The sequence below is a fragment of the Cyrtonyx montezumae genome, unplaced genomic scaffold, assembly GCF_038088225.1.
Source record: "Cyrtonyx montezumae isolate F1298 unplaced genomic scaffold, pur_monq_1.0 scaffold_6, whole genome shotgun sequence".
In the NCBI taxonomy this organism is placed as follows: Eukaryota; Metazoa; Chordata; class Aves; order Galliformes; family Odontophoridae; genus Cyrtonyx; species Cyrtonyx montezumae.
The window spans coordinates 16,748,482-16,761,075 of record NW_027072067.1 but is presented as its reverse complement, the minus strand read 5'-3'; the positions used below and the strand labels follow the sequence as shown (position 1 = coordinate 16,761,075).

General features: G+C 41.8%; 1 protein-coding gene across 4 annotated transcripts in view; it reads right to left on the bottom strand.

Annotated features, from left to right (window-relative positions):
* Positions 1-12,594, bottom strand: part of CHL1 (cell adhesion molecule L1 like) — a 64,198-nt gene that overhangs the window by 36,151 nt on the left and 15,453 nt on the right. For all 4 annotated transcript variants that reach the window (XM_065749410.1, XM_065749406.1, XM_065749409.1 and 1 more), the window contains exons 2-4: positions 7,752-7,940; positions 6,030-6,135; positions 5,206-5,396 (exon numbers count right to left, since the gene is read on the bottom strand). In XM_065749410.1, coding sequence (XP_065605482.1) covers positions 5,206-5,396; positions 6,030-6,135; positions 7,752-7,842 — 388 coding nt within the window. In that variant the 5' untranslated portion in view covers positions 7,843-7,940. The remainder of the gene's footprint in view (positions 1-5,205; positions 5,397-6,029; positions 6,136-7,751; positions 7,941-12,594) is intronic.

Below are 12,594 nucleotides of genomic sequence, written 5' to 3'. Positions count from 1 at the left end.
GCATGAGAGGGAACCCTGGTAGCAAATATACAATTGAATATGTCAGCAGCCCAGTGACACTGCAAAACAGCTGCAGTGTCACACAGCAGAAGTCAAACTGAAAAGAAGGTTGAGAAATGCAGGGCCAGGGCTCTGGGGAGCTTTTGTTCACTGTGGGATTAGTGAACACCAAAAGAAGCAATCAATACAATGCTGATTGCCTGAGTGCAAATTGGTCAATAGATTTTTATCTCCGAAAGTGTTATTAATACAAATAGGAATTACTAGGGAAGAGAAAATGGATCTAATGAGCATTACCCACTCTGTAGGTGGCATTTCAAGTAAGGGAGGGAACTATCTGTTCAAATCCAATACATTCAATAACCAATACTCCTCAAGCCCTGGAAAGGGCATCTATTGACTGCTGGAGAACGAAAATGTTTTCCAGTGAGAAAAAGCCAATTTGTTGACCTAAAGCTTGCTTACTTTTCCCTACAGCACATCACTCAATAAAGCTGAGAGCTGGATCAGGTGAAGGATAAGGGATTTCTGACTAAGTCAACAAAATCAGGAGGTCAGCAAACAGCCCTATAGTGAGGCCGCTCATCCAAGACATGGGACTTTTGTTCAAACCCATTTTCTGCCTCATTTGGCACAACAATAAAATCTGGGTCTCCAATACCCCAGCTGGGTGCCATAACCACTGGCCTTTCCAGTCAGTTTCTGTAGCCAATAATTACCTAATTATACAAAAAGATATCAATCCCCTCCAGGATAGGCTGAAAAAATCACTGCCTTGGAGTCAATAGCTGGCAGTGCAGGCATCCCTCTCAGCTCAGGCCCAGACATCCACTCCGGTCCCTATTGGGGGAAGCAGCACTGTGAACTCCAATGTCTTGTATAAGTTTAAAAAATATTTGAGCAGTGAGGTGTTTGAGGCTCCTGGGTTTTTCTACACTGTTTCATTTCACTTTGTTCAGAACTTTGATGTTCCCTCAATGCATAACTGGGATTGCTTTGAACCCTTCAAGTTTTGCAAGAGAGGAAAATTCAATTTTCATAACAAATTCCTGAGCCAAATCTCCTGACAAATATATTTACTTGCTAGTGCCCCATTGGTCTCAAAGACTAGAAAAATGATTGCTTGTGAAAGGAGATTTATTAGGACTCAGAAGCAAATATCACGTTAGGCTTTGGCTCTTGCACATTCATTTTCAGTACATACATGGAGGAAATGTCTGGGGTTTTTTTTGCAGAGCTGCTCTGTTTTAATTAGGGAATATTCCAGAATCAATCACTACTGATTTGTGGCTGATCTCAGAAACTATCACAACCAAATTAAACTAGAACGTACCGCACAAGATTAATTGTGTCACAAAAGTGACACAGCACGGAGTTATCAATGCAGCTCATGGACACTGTGAAATTTACAACCAATTGATCTCTTTGCAGCGATACCACTAAAACTGTCATGTCAGTCCTACGTGCAATTCCCCACACACAGACATAATGAGAGAGGCCAGAGAAGCCCACGTAGCTCCAAGCACTACATCTCACATATCCATAACACGGGGGAGAACGTTATTTAATGACTGAGAAAGGCTTTCTGAAGTACTGGCGGGAGGACACTCACAGCACAGGCAATCAAGGTGTGAAACAGCCACAGGGAAGATGAGAAACTGCACACCTGACTTCCATTACGGCAACATCTTCTAAAAGCCCACACTGATATATAAAGCTCTCAAAACAGTACTGAGAAAGGCTTCATTGCTGAAGTTTTATTTCCTGCCAAGGCTGTGTACAGCACTCAAAAACCAGAATCACAGTGCTGTGGCAGTGTGTAAACCATGGAAATGAAAGATTATCAGTCTCCAGAGTCATTTGTATAAGGAACCAGTCCCTCTTTAATCCCCGGGGTGACTCAAAGTTTAATGACCAACTGTACTTGAGATTAGGCTGAAATACCAGTGACAAATTAGGCTGGCTAAGAGAAGTCTCAGAACGGAGACTGGGTCAGTCCCTCCCACTTATCTGTTCAGTAAATGCAGTAGAGACATGAAAAGCAAATATAAAATCTGAATTTGAGTGAAGCTGTATACAGAAACTTAGCATCCTGACTCCCAGTACCATGGAGCAAGCAGGATTGCTGTGGGTTTATTCAGACATGCTTCGTCCTATGGCTTAGTGCCTGTCCTACTGCCAACAGCTTTGCACAACCACAACTGTACTGAAGATGCACATTTATATCAGATAGAGAATGGAATGTGTTTAGCCTAGTATTTTACATCTTCCTGGCAAAAGCACTGAGAAGTCAAACTGAAGGCAAAAGTTTCTGTAAGAAGCTGTAGCAGTCCTTGGTACCACAGTACCTCGTTCCTACAGTAACAGGTTTAACATGGGAGCTGATTCATCATTCTAAGTCAGAAGCTAGTAATATACTTTGAGAAACTATTGTGGGAAAACATCACTACGCGCTAGGTCTGCTTCTGTAACTTTCTCTGTGGTCAGTGTTGGAAATGTGTCCTGGATGTATAGTTGCATCGTGGGTACAAGTAAATCTCTAGAAGATATGAAGGTAATGGGAAACAGAAATATTCGATAACATTCTATATCCTGGAAATTCCAAGCTCATCAGACGCTTTGATTAGCAGTTAAGCAATTTGTTATACGCATGTACAGCACAACACATCCAAGAATCTTAAATATCACTTATAATCACCAACCACATGAGCAGCACAGCTTGAGCAGCTTTCCGTACTCATCTCAGTGCATCAATTTCTATTCTGGCCCACACTGTAAATGCACTAGTTAAATGCGTAATTTCCTTCGCAACCTTTGAATGGTTTATGAGATATCATCTGCTTTTCTATGGATTTTTTTTTTAATTGCCTCATTACACTGAACAAGTTGGGAAGTCTGACTGTCAGGAAGTGTGGGGATGTCAGGCCCCTCGCTCTCAAAGAAACAATTGTCTCTCAAGGAGACAATTTTATGTCTAGGCTATGTTTCCATCCTCAGAGCTGTGGTCTCTTAGAGCAAAGGCTTTAGAAACACTGAACATAAATTTAACTGTTTGCCATGAAGTGTCTTTTACACTACAGTTAATTAAAGAAGTTTAAACCCTACTTCTACTTCTTCTGGCATTGAGCCTTCTCAGTAGTTCAAGCAATAGACTCCCTGAATACAGGAGGAAAGGAACTGAGGTCTGTGTTCTCACCATTACATTCATCTTCACTCTGCAAGTATCTTGTAACCATCTAGACTTTGTAAATGATACAAAATGCAGATTATTCTGAGACCCAATTCTTCCTCACTCTCCTTATCGTCATCATATATAGAGAAGGTGGGGTATTCTCATTATGTAAGTGACATTTAATGATCATTTCTCCTGACATTGTTAATGCTTTCTTGGAATGACTTCTCTGAGTAAACACCTTTTTGTTTTTCTTTTCAGCAGCAACCTTACTTTCCTTACAAGCCTGGCATTATACTTCGGTACAGTAGAAATTTAATTTATGAAAAAACCCTACCCTAGACTGTCTTGCTGCTTTCTTCTTTACTTCCCTGGCATAGTGACTTGCCAAGTAGCTTACATTTTACTTGAATACAGCTGGCAAAGCACTGCAACCTCTGCATCATTATCATGAATGCATGTAGTGATCTCATATGTACCAGTCTCTGCTTCAAAACTTGTGGGTGAATAGAGGTAATTTATCCCAAACTCTCCTGTGTCTGATTGCATAATTTACAGCAGTTCTGTGCACCAGCAGATCTCTTTCACTTGAGCAGAGCTGTAGACTATCCAGAGCTTCAGAAAATGAAAGGTGTCTTCTGTACCCACTGAATCCTGATTTAATTTGCAGCATCTATATTATACTGTTAAATGAAAGAAACAAAGGCAGAAGTGTATGAATTAAAGTCAATGTCCTACTCTCATTAGAGAGTTCTTAAATTTTCCTCTTCTAATTTCATGTTCTTTTATACTGAATTTACAACCAATATTGCCTCTCTCTTCCTCTGTTACTCCCAAACTACAAATTTCTTGACACAAAGCCATCATAGAAGCACTGTCCTGGCCAATGCCCAGCTAAATGACCTCAAGCTTTTACCAGTAAATTTAATCTATCTCCACACCCCCAGTTCTGAAAGTCACCTAATTTCTACGATCAGTAATTTCCATACCTACAGTTGGGAACTCATTTTCCATTCAACCCCAGAATTTTAATATTCTTCCCTTAAGTATTTATACCAAACCCTGAATGCTGCTGACACGAGGCTAATGAACTTACAATTGATTGGATCACTGCCCCTTGAGTTTTCAAGCATTTGCTCTGCTTGCTGTTTCATAAACTATTTCTCCCATCTTCCCCAGACTTCATATTCCATTCTCTGAGATAGAAACCATTTTTAATTTCTAAATATTTCTTGCACTATTATTTATGTTAACTATCTCTTCCCTCTCCCTCCCCCCACCCCCTTTCTGCTATTTGTTCTCTCTCAAAACATTTTAATATGCTAATGATGTACTTGTATCCACTCACAAGCCAATTATTTCTGCCCAGATTAGGTAGAGAATTTTATCATATGGCAATTATTCTGCTTTCTTCTTCACAGAAAGAGCGAAGTATTCCAAGTGGAAGCATCACAAGAGAAAGCAGAAGCTTTAAGCAAATACAAATCAGAAAGAATCCTGATGGGTTTTATGAAACAGGCAAAGAAAGCGCACTATAAAGGCATTTAAATAGACCAGTCAATAAAGTAATTGTTTTCTCTCGTTGAACATTCGATCCTCTTGAGATGGTTCTTAAAAAGTTTATAATAATTTATCCACTGGCCCTCCCTAGAGAGGTAAACTGTGGCAGAGTACACTCAAATAGTGGAAGTGAACAATAAATGTTTTCTGAAATAATTTATCTGAAAAAACAGATGCATGATTTACCCGGTTGTTTTTATATTAAGTAAAGATGGTAAGAAGGATCACTTGGAAAGCTCTAAGGTGAATACTGTCATCTGAATCCCTGCATTCAGATATTGTCATTCAGATTTCTGCCCTCCAAAATTGGAGTGAAATAAAGCCAGTTCGGAGAGCACACATTTTTCCCTCAGGCATCCCTGATTCACAAACAACGCACCTTCCACAACAGACAATATTTGTAACTAGTCCTTGCCTATTTCCAAAGGTTTTCACCTTAAAAAATATAATGAAATTAGAGAAAAAGCCCTTACTTGGAACAATGAGTTCAATTTCTCTTGACATGGCCGTTCCCAGCACATTGGATGCATAGCAACGATATTTCCCTTGAAAATTGGTGATGATTCCATGGTTCTGAATCACAAACGTTCCAGAATTGTTAAGTGCGTTTATCCTAGGATCAGATGACAGATCGAATGGTTTTCCATCCTTAGTCCAGTTGAAACTGAAAAATAAAACAACAGTTTCAAAGGAATGGCCACAGCAAAGAGAGTACAAAAACGGGAAATTCTGGTTACAACACTGCAATATCAAAACAAAAAAGAAACAAAACTGAATAAAAGGAGGTGGATGGTAAAACAAACACTGTGCTGCTATAATCTGTGCTAGCTATAGGGCATGTCTGCTATTGGACAACTAGCTTTTGGACAACTGACTGTGACGTGGAATAAGAACAGAGAGCTTAACAAAAGGACAATAAATGAGAGATGCCATCTGTGAAAGCCACACACTGGAAGGAATTTCAGGTCTCCAAAAGAAGCTGTTTGCAGGACAGCTGGACTTTTGGCAGGGAGCTCCATCTACAAGAGGTACCATCACAAAACCCAGGAGAAAATGAGCAGACTCCGAGAAATGAATCTCCAGCACGTTGCTATCTATTCACAGAGACAGTGAAAGATTTCAAACAACAGAAGCTGAATGGTTTAAATGGAAACACAAAGCTTAACCTCACCTTGCCATTCTGAGCAGGTTCCCAGACACCTGCTATTCCTCTCCTCCTCAAAAAAGGAATAATGTTTGGCAAAGCTAAAAGCAAACTCAATTTCTACTTGCTTCTCCAGATGAAAGCAGTACTTACGTGGGCTGTGGGTTTCCACTAGCTTCACATTTAATTGTAAAGTTCTCGTCAAAAGGGTACGCAACCTGGGTTTCAGATTGCTCCGTGATTGTTGGAAGCTGCACAACTGAACACAAAGAGACAGCAGATTAAATCCTCTTTCAAGCACAGCTGTGCTCAGCTCAGGGCCTTTCTTTCAACAAGACAATGTCAGGATTGCCTCACCGTTGCGAACAGTGATGGTTGCCTTAAATAAGGGAAGATTATCATCATCCTCCTGACACTGACAACACCTTGCTCCCCATACCTGTATGTGACTGTAGGCTCAGACACGTATACACGTAAAGTCACAAACTTTTGTCATCATTCTAGATAAAATTACAATGAAAACCATTGACTGCAAGGATGAAAACGTGCCCTCCAGGGCAGAAATGCCACTATCAGTCACACAGTTACACAGTGATTTCTCACTATTTTTTTTTCTAAGGGAATTAAAAATGTCACAAACGTCTGTGTAACAAAGATGGGAAGATGTGTCCTGCTGCCATGTAGCTGCGGATAATGGGATCATCACATCATTATAGGCAGCCAGGAAGAAAATTAACATCTTTGGTTTCTCTTCTAAGTCCAGGAAGCTCAAAGATGAAGCAAACCATGGTATGATACCATAACGTATGGTCTTAAAGCTGAGCAATTCCAGACCCACCAGCTTCACTGATCAGATATAATTCCTTTTTATTAAAACATAAAGACCTTTATTGAAGCACATAAAGGGCTGGATGACTCCCCTGTGTAGGTACTTTAAAAGCAGTGGTTGCCCAGTTTGGCCTGCACTTCGCAGTCCCAGCTCCATCCTACTTTGCTTAAGCACAGGGAGACACTTCCATCTCCTTCACTGATAAACGAGTTCGGGTAACTTTAAGAAAATATGCTAAAAACCTGCTTAATCACCTTCTCTGCAGCCAGGGCTTCTCACATTAGGTACCCACAATGCCAATGCCCTGCTCCAAATCTGCTGCACTCAAAAGCCTGCTGAGACCCCGCAGTTCATTTTCCATCAGCATAGTTCATTCAAAAGCCGATATTGTTGAATTTTCCTGTGTTCCAAGCCCAGAAAGCAAGCTGTTCTGTGTAATCCTCCTGGTCACCACTGGGTTGTCCCATGCAGGTCTCATATTTCACACATAGTGAACACACGCCAACCATGTAGAACAGGCAGTTTGAACATCCCAGCTAGACAGAAAGACCTGGTGCTCCCCAGAGTGGAGTGCAAGACAGGAAATATTTCTCTAGGGATCAGTGAGCTTCCTGAGACATACACCTGCTCCTTCTCCAGGCGAGACAGCAGGTTGGAGACAAGTAAATAGAGTTCCATGTACATCAAAGAAGCTTCAGGGAGACTCAGAGCCAAAATGAGGGATTTACGTGAAGGACAGACCTGACCCTCAGAGCTAAGCAGTGTGTTGGATCTTGAACATCAGGTAGATGTTATTAGACAAGTTTACCACTGCAGCCAAACAAGTCTAAACAAAGTGCCTCGTGTTTTTATCACTTCTCAATTTCCCAAAGGCCATGTTCTGGCAAAATTAAATTCAAAATGGAACAACTGAAAATAGGATTTAATACTTTTTTTCTTCAGGGAAAGCTAAAAAGGAAGAAACAACAACAACAACAAAAACAAAAAAGAATAGCAAGCATGCCAAAACAAAACAGCAAAGTGTTCAGTAAATAGCTACAGCTCACCTGATGATGGTATTTCAATAGCTGCTGCCAAACTCAGTGCAAAGAAAAGCAGGCATACGGTGATCCTCTTTGTGCTTAATAGCATCTCCATCACTCTTCCGTAAAGAAGGAGTCCAAACAGAATGAGATATACCTTATGCTTCCTCTCACCATCAATTCAAATCAGATGTAAAATGGGAAATTGGGAGTCTAGCAAGGAGAAGAAACAGCCATTTTAGCACGTAGTATTAAATTGGCTCTAATGAGGCTACTAAATAAAAGCATGGCTGCAGGATTTGGGGCTAAATTGCATGAAGGTTCCCTTTCCTCTCCTCTCTCCCAGACTCCTGGCTTGAGGAAGGTCCTATATTTAAACCCCGAAGGGAAAACACATGAACAAAAAGTAAAAAATCAATTACAGCACAAAAGCATAATTATTTTTTGCTTTGTAATTAAAGCAGAAATGGCTTAAAATATGGTATATTTGTAATTATTCCAGTTCATAAGTTTTTCTAATGAGAACTGTGTAAGTTGGAAAGTAATGTAAGAGAGCTAATGAGAGAAATTCAGTAATTTAGTACATTTATGACCTAACTCATAAATCTCACACATCTTTTTATCTTTTATTTATGTCTTAAAAAAAACCATAAAAAGGACATTTAGTCCAATTTAGTTCATTAATAAGGACCAGAGCGTGAAACCTTTCCTTTTACTCCATTATCCCAGAACTACTGCACATAGGTTTTTACACAATCCATTACACATCCTCAGCTCTGCATTACAAGGTAAAAGCATCAGGCACCAGCCAAAAGGAGGAAAAAAATCTGTGCTAATGAGAGCTTAAGTGCCACTCACAGGGGAGTAAAGGAGAGGCCTCCACAAGTGTGGGCGTATGAAGGATTTCAGTCATCAGCACCACTTGCAAATATCAGCAAAATGTTAACAAGTGTAAGGTATGTTTTGTAGTGCTTATCTGCTAACATAGCACTTACAGCACATCCATCTCAAGAAATTTAGACTTCAGCTGTCAGGATTGTTTTGCAGGAGAACTGTTCACTAACAGGAACCTTTACTCTCTCAACTCACGAAGCCTTCCTGGAAATCAACATCCTCAAGACCAAAATCCCTGGTTTAAGATTGAAATTGGCTAGTGAGAGGACAAGAGACAGACATGATAATCCCATAAGCCTCATTTGTGTAGAAATGAGGCTAAAAAACAGATGTCATATATATATCTCAGGCATTGAACTCTTCCTGGTGGAAGAAGCTGACCTGCTTGGTACAATGCTCAGCAGAGAGAGAAGACAGGGAACTTCTGACTGCAGATCAGCAACCAGCAGCTGCAGCATGCTGGTTTGGGGCACGAGATATTCAGCTCAGTTGGATTCCTGCCTGCAAGCAAGAAGCCTTTCCAAAGCTCAGGCTACTAAAATCCTTATTCCATGCCCTGTACACGGTGCACATCCCAGGTGCCAATAAATGGTGGGTTTAGCTAGCCTCCACCCATGCACTCGGGCCCACATCTACCCATGGATTCACAGCCACACGGATGCTCTGGCAGCACACTCCCCAGCCACACAGTTGCACTTCAGCTTCAGACATCCCCCAGGCTCTCCCATCCATCCCAGCCTCGAGTGCTGCTGTGTACCCAAGCTTGAGGCAGTGCAGCACTTCACTTCTGCAGCAACTCAACTCCAGACCGAAATTTCTCATCCCGTGCCAGATCCCAGCAAATGAACAATTTAGCTGCTGAAGAAATTTGGAGCAATAATTGAGGTGGCTGCACAAGAACTTGGCAGGAGAGTGCTGTCAAAGCACAGCACTCTCCTGGGTCCTAGAGTGTGACAGGAAAAAAAAAACAAGAACAAAAATCCTGCAGAATCTTGACCCTGGTGAAAAACAACGGCTCAAAACAGAGCTGGAGCAGCCCCACAGCTTGCCTTGGATACCTTTTTTTCCTCAGGAATCCCAAATTCTCCTCTCTTCTCCATAGGAGTTATCTGAAGCATCCCTTGCACCCGGGTGACAGCAGAAAACCTTTCCTTGGCACAATGATCAGGAATACCACAATGAATGCTACACATTTATGATCCCTTCTCCTCCTCCTTTTTTTCCCCCCTCCTCCCCCATTTCTCTCTTCCCTCAGCCTCAGGCTTCAGCCAAGTAATTTGAATTCACCGCAAATACTTATCTGCAGCTCCCTACCTGCAATCCATTATTTACTGTGCTGTTTGGTTAATAGTAAATACTGATTGCTCTAAGGACAGACCATTTGTTTGTTTAATGAGCTGCCTATTACTTACAGTGAGGAAATCTTTCAAAATATCAGCATTTCCAAGGAGCGATGCAGTTCCAGATTATTTCTTTGTATACCACCACGTTCAGAAACATGCAATACAAATATTGGACGGCTAAAGAGGGAAAAAAAATTAAATTGCCATTTCTCTCATAAACCTCGTGAACAATTTTCCCTCCTTGTAATTACTGCATAAAAATTGCTCATCAACAGAAGCAGAATGACAGCCAAAAATCCCAGATTAGAGGTCTGCTGCTTCCAAGAGAAATTACACTGTTCTATTAAATATAAAATCAATCTCAGCTATTTGGTTCTCTCTTTAACTATGCAAGATTTGGCTCCTGTATAAAATTTTGTACGGCACAAATATTAATGAAAGTACTGAATTCCCACAGCTTAATATTGCCACATTTCTGAGCTGACCTTTTCATTAGCTAGAATCAGATTTAATTTCTCAGTGACATATATATTTCAAGATTGTTAAATAAAGGCTGTCAGTAATTAGAAATTTCAGCCTTCAGGGTGGCCCCAGTGACACAACAGCAAAACAAACCTCTGGAAAAAACAAAATCTTCCCTGCTGAAATGAAAATTTGGTTATTTAATTAGATCATAGGCTGCGAGGTAAGTGACTGTACAGCACTGAAGGTTAATTAAACACTCTCACTTTTGGATCCAATCACAGAAGAAGAAGAAATCCCAGCCCCGGTAGAAGACTTTCCCCATCCCCAAACAAGAGGATTTCATAGGAGGACCACAGCAGGCAGGTGCATGGGGAAGCTCATAGCTTTTGCTCTGTGCTCAGCTTCCTCAGCACTGCTGCTCCAGAGCACAGTTCAGTGCCAGCACCTCCTCTACCTCCCGATTTCCTTTCTGAACTCCCACCAGTTTGGAAATGCCACTCCCCATCACCCTCTGCATCACTGAAATCCCAGCAGCTGGAAGAGAAAAATTCTGTGTTTTCCACACCGAGTGGGAACACCTCACTGCTTCACTAATTAGCTAAGAAAGGCTGATATTTATGCCAGCAAGGCCTTAAATGTAACGCTACAGTTCTTGGGATTTACGTGTCTGCTGCTTGTTCCCCCCCCCCCCCCCCCCCCAAAGACAACACCATAATAATGACCCCTGTGGTCATTTATGTTTGGAAAAGATGAGAGGGAACATTCATGAGGACCCACCATTTTATTCTGAGTGTCAATGCCATGCATAGCTTTTTCTCCTAAAAAAGCTCTTCAACATCTCAGTGTAAGTAGCAGTGAGAAGATAACCTTCACTTGACTCCATCCCAATCACCTATTTTTGGAACTTGCTGCTTCTCCGGAAAGCAGTCCATATGCAAATGCTGGAGATGATTAAAGTAATCATCCAAATCAGAAAGGCACCTTTCTTCCACTGGGAAGCATTTCCCAAGTGGGTTTGAGGCTGCATCACACAGACCCGAGGTGGCCTTGCTCCCAGGAGGCTTAGTGAGATGAGCCCATGCTCCGTGCATCCTGCCAAGGATTTTGTCAACACTGTTGGACTGCACTGGTAAAAGTTTCCAGTGCAGCTCGGTGAGCTTTCGACATTATTTCAGCAAATTTCTGTTTTGAACGCGATTTTAACAATTGTGGCTTCACAGTTTTGCAGTCTGCTGGTTTTTGGGTCTTCCAATCTCACAAAATAAGAACAAGAAGTGTGGTAGAATGCATATAAAAAGGATAAAGAAACACGCATGCAAGGCTGTGAAATGTGCTCCTGCAGAGCAAGCAGCAGTAAGACCACTGATCCAATAACCACTGTAAGTAGCATAACTAATTTCCCTGGGACGAGGCTTTAGGAAACAAATAAGAGTTCAGGGAGCTGAAATCTTGCCTGGTTTGCAGGAGGCCAGCAGACGTGATGTCACAACGTCACAGGCAGACACCAATGTGGCTGCTACCTGTCCCCCACTAAGGTCTGCTGCCCCCCCCAGCTGTGATGCAAACTTCACCCTCGGGCTGATGACCTGGAAAGCTGATTCATGCCATTTCTGTCTGCAAGCTCCGTGGGGTTGGGAAGGGCAACATGTTCCTGCTGCTGCAGCAGTACCAGCAACCCAGTACTGTACACGATCCTTATCTACTCCCAGCTGCTTCCAGCAAAATCCTAAAATGCAATCCTGAAATCTCAGTACATCACACCCTGTGTTTTCAATCCATTTACAAGCTCTGAGAGTACTTAATGCTGTCTCCTGGCCATAACTCTGTCTGTACAAGGACCCAGCATCTGGCAGGTGATGCTACTGCATCACAGGGTACCAGCACCATCTTTCTTAAGGCCCTGCACATGTTATACACGGAAAGTGACTGGAAACCACAGAAGTGTGGCTTGTAATCAGTTCATATGATCTGCTCATCGGCAGCTGCTTGCCAGCACTAAGCCTCCCTTCTTAGAGGTGTCTAAGAACGCGAGCTCACAGCTACTACTGGGGCTGTCTTCCAAAATCATTGCCTCGCACTCACATCTTCCCACCCTCTAACATCAGCAATCAGGACATGCAACACAGACTTTTATGCTGCCATAAAAACGTTCCTCTTGTGGGCTG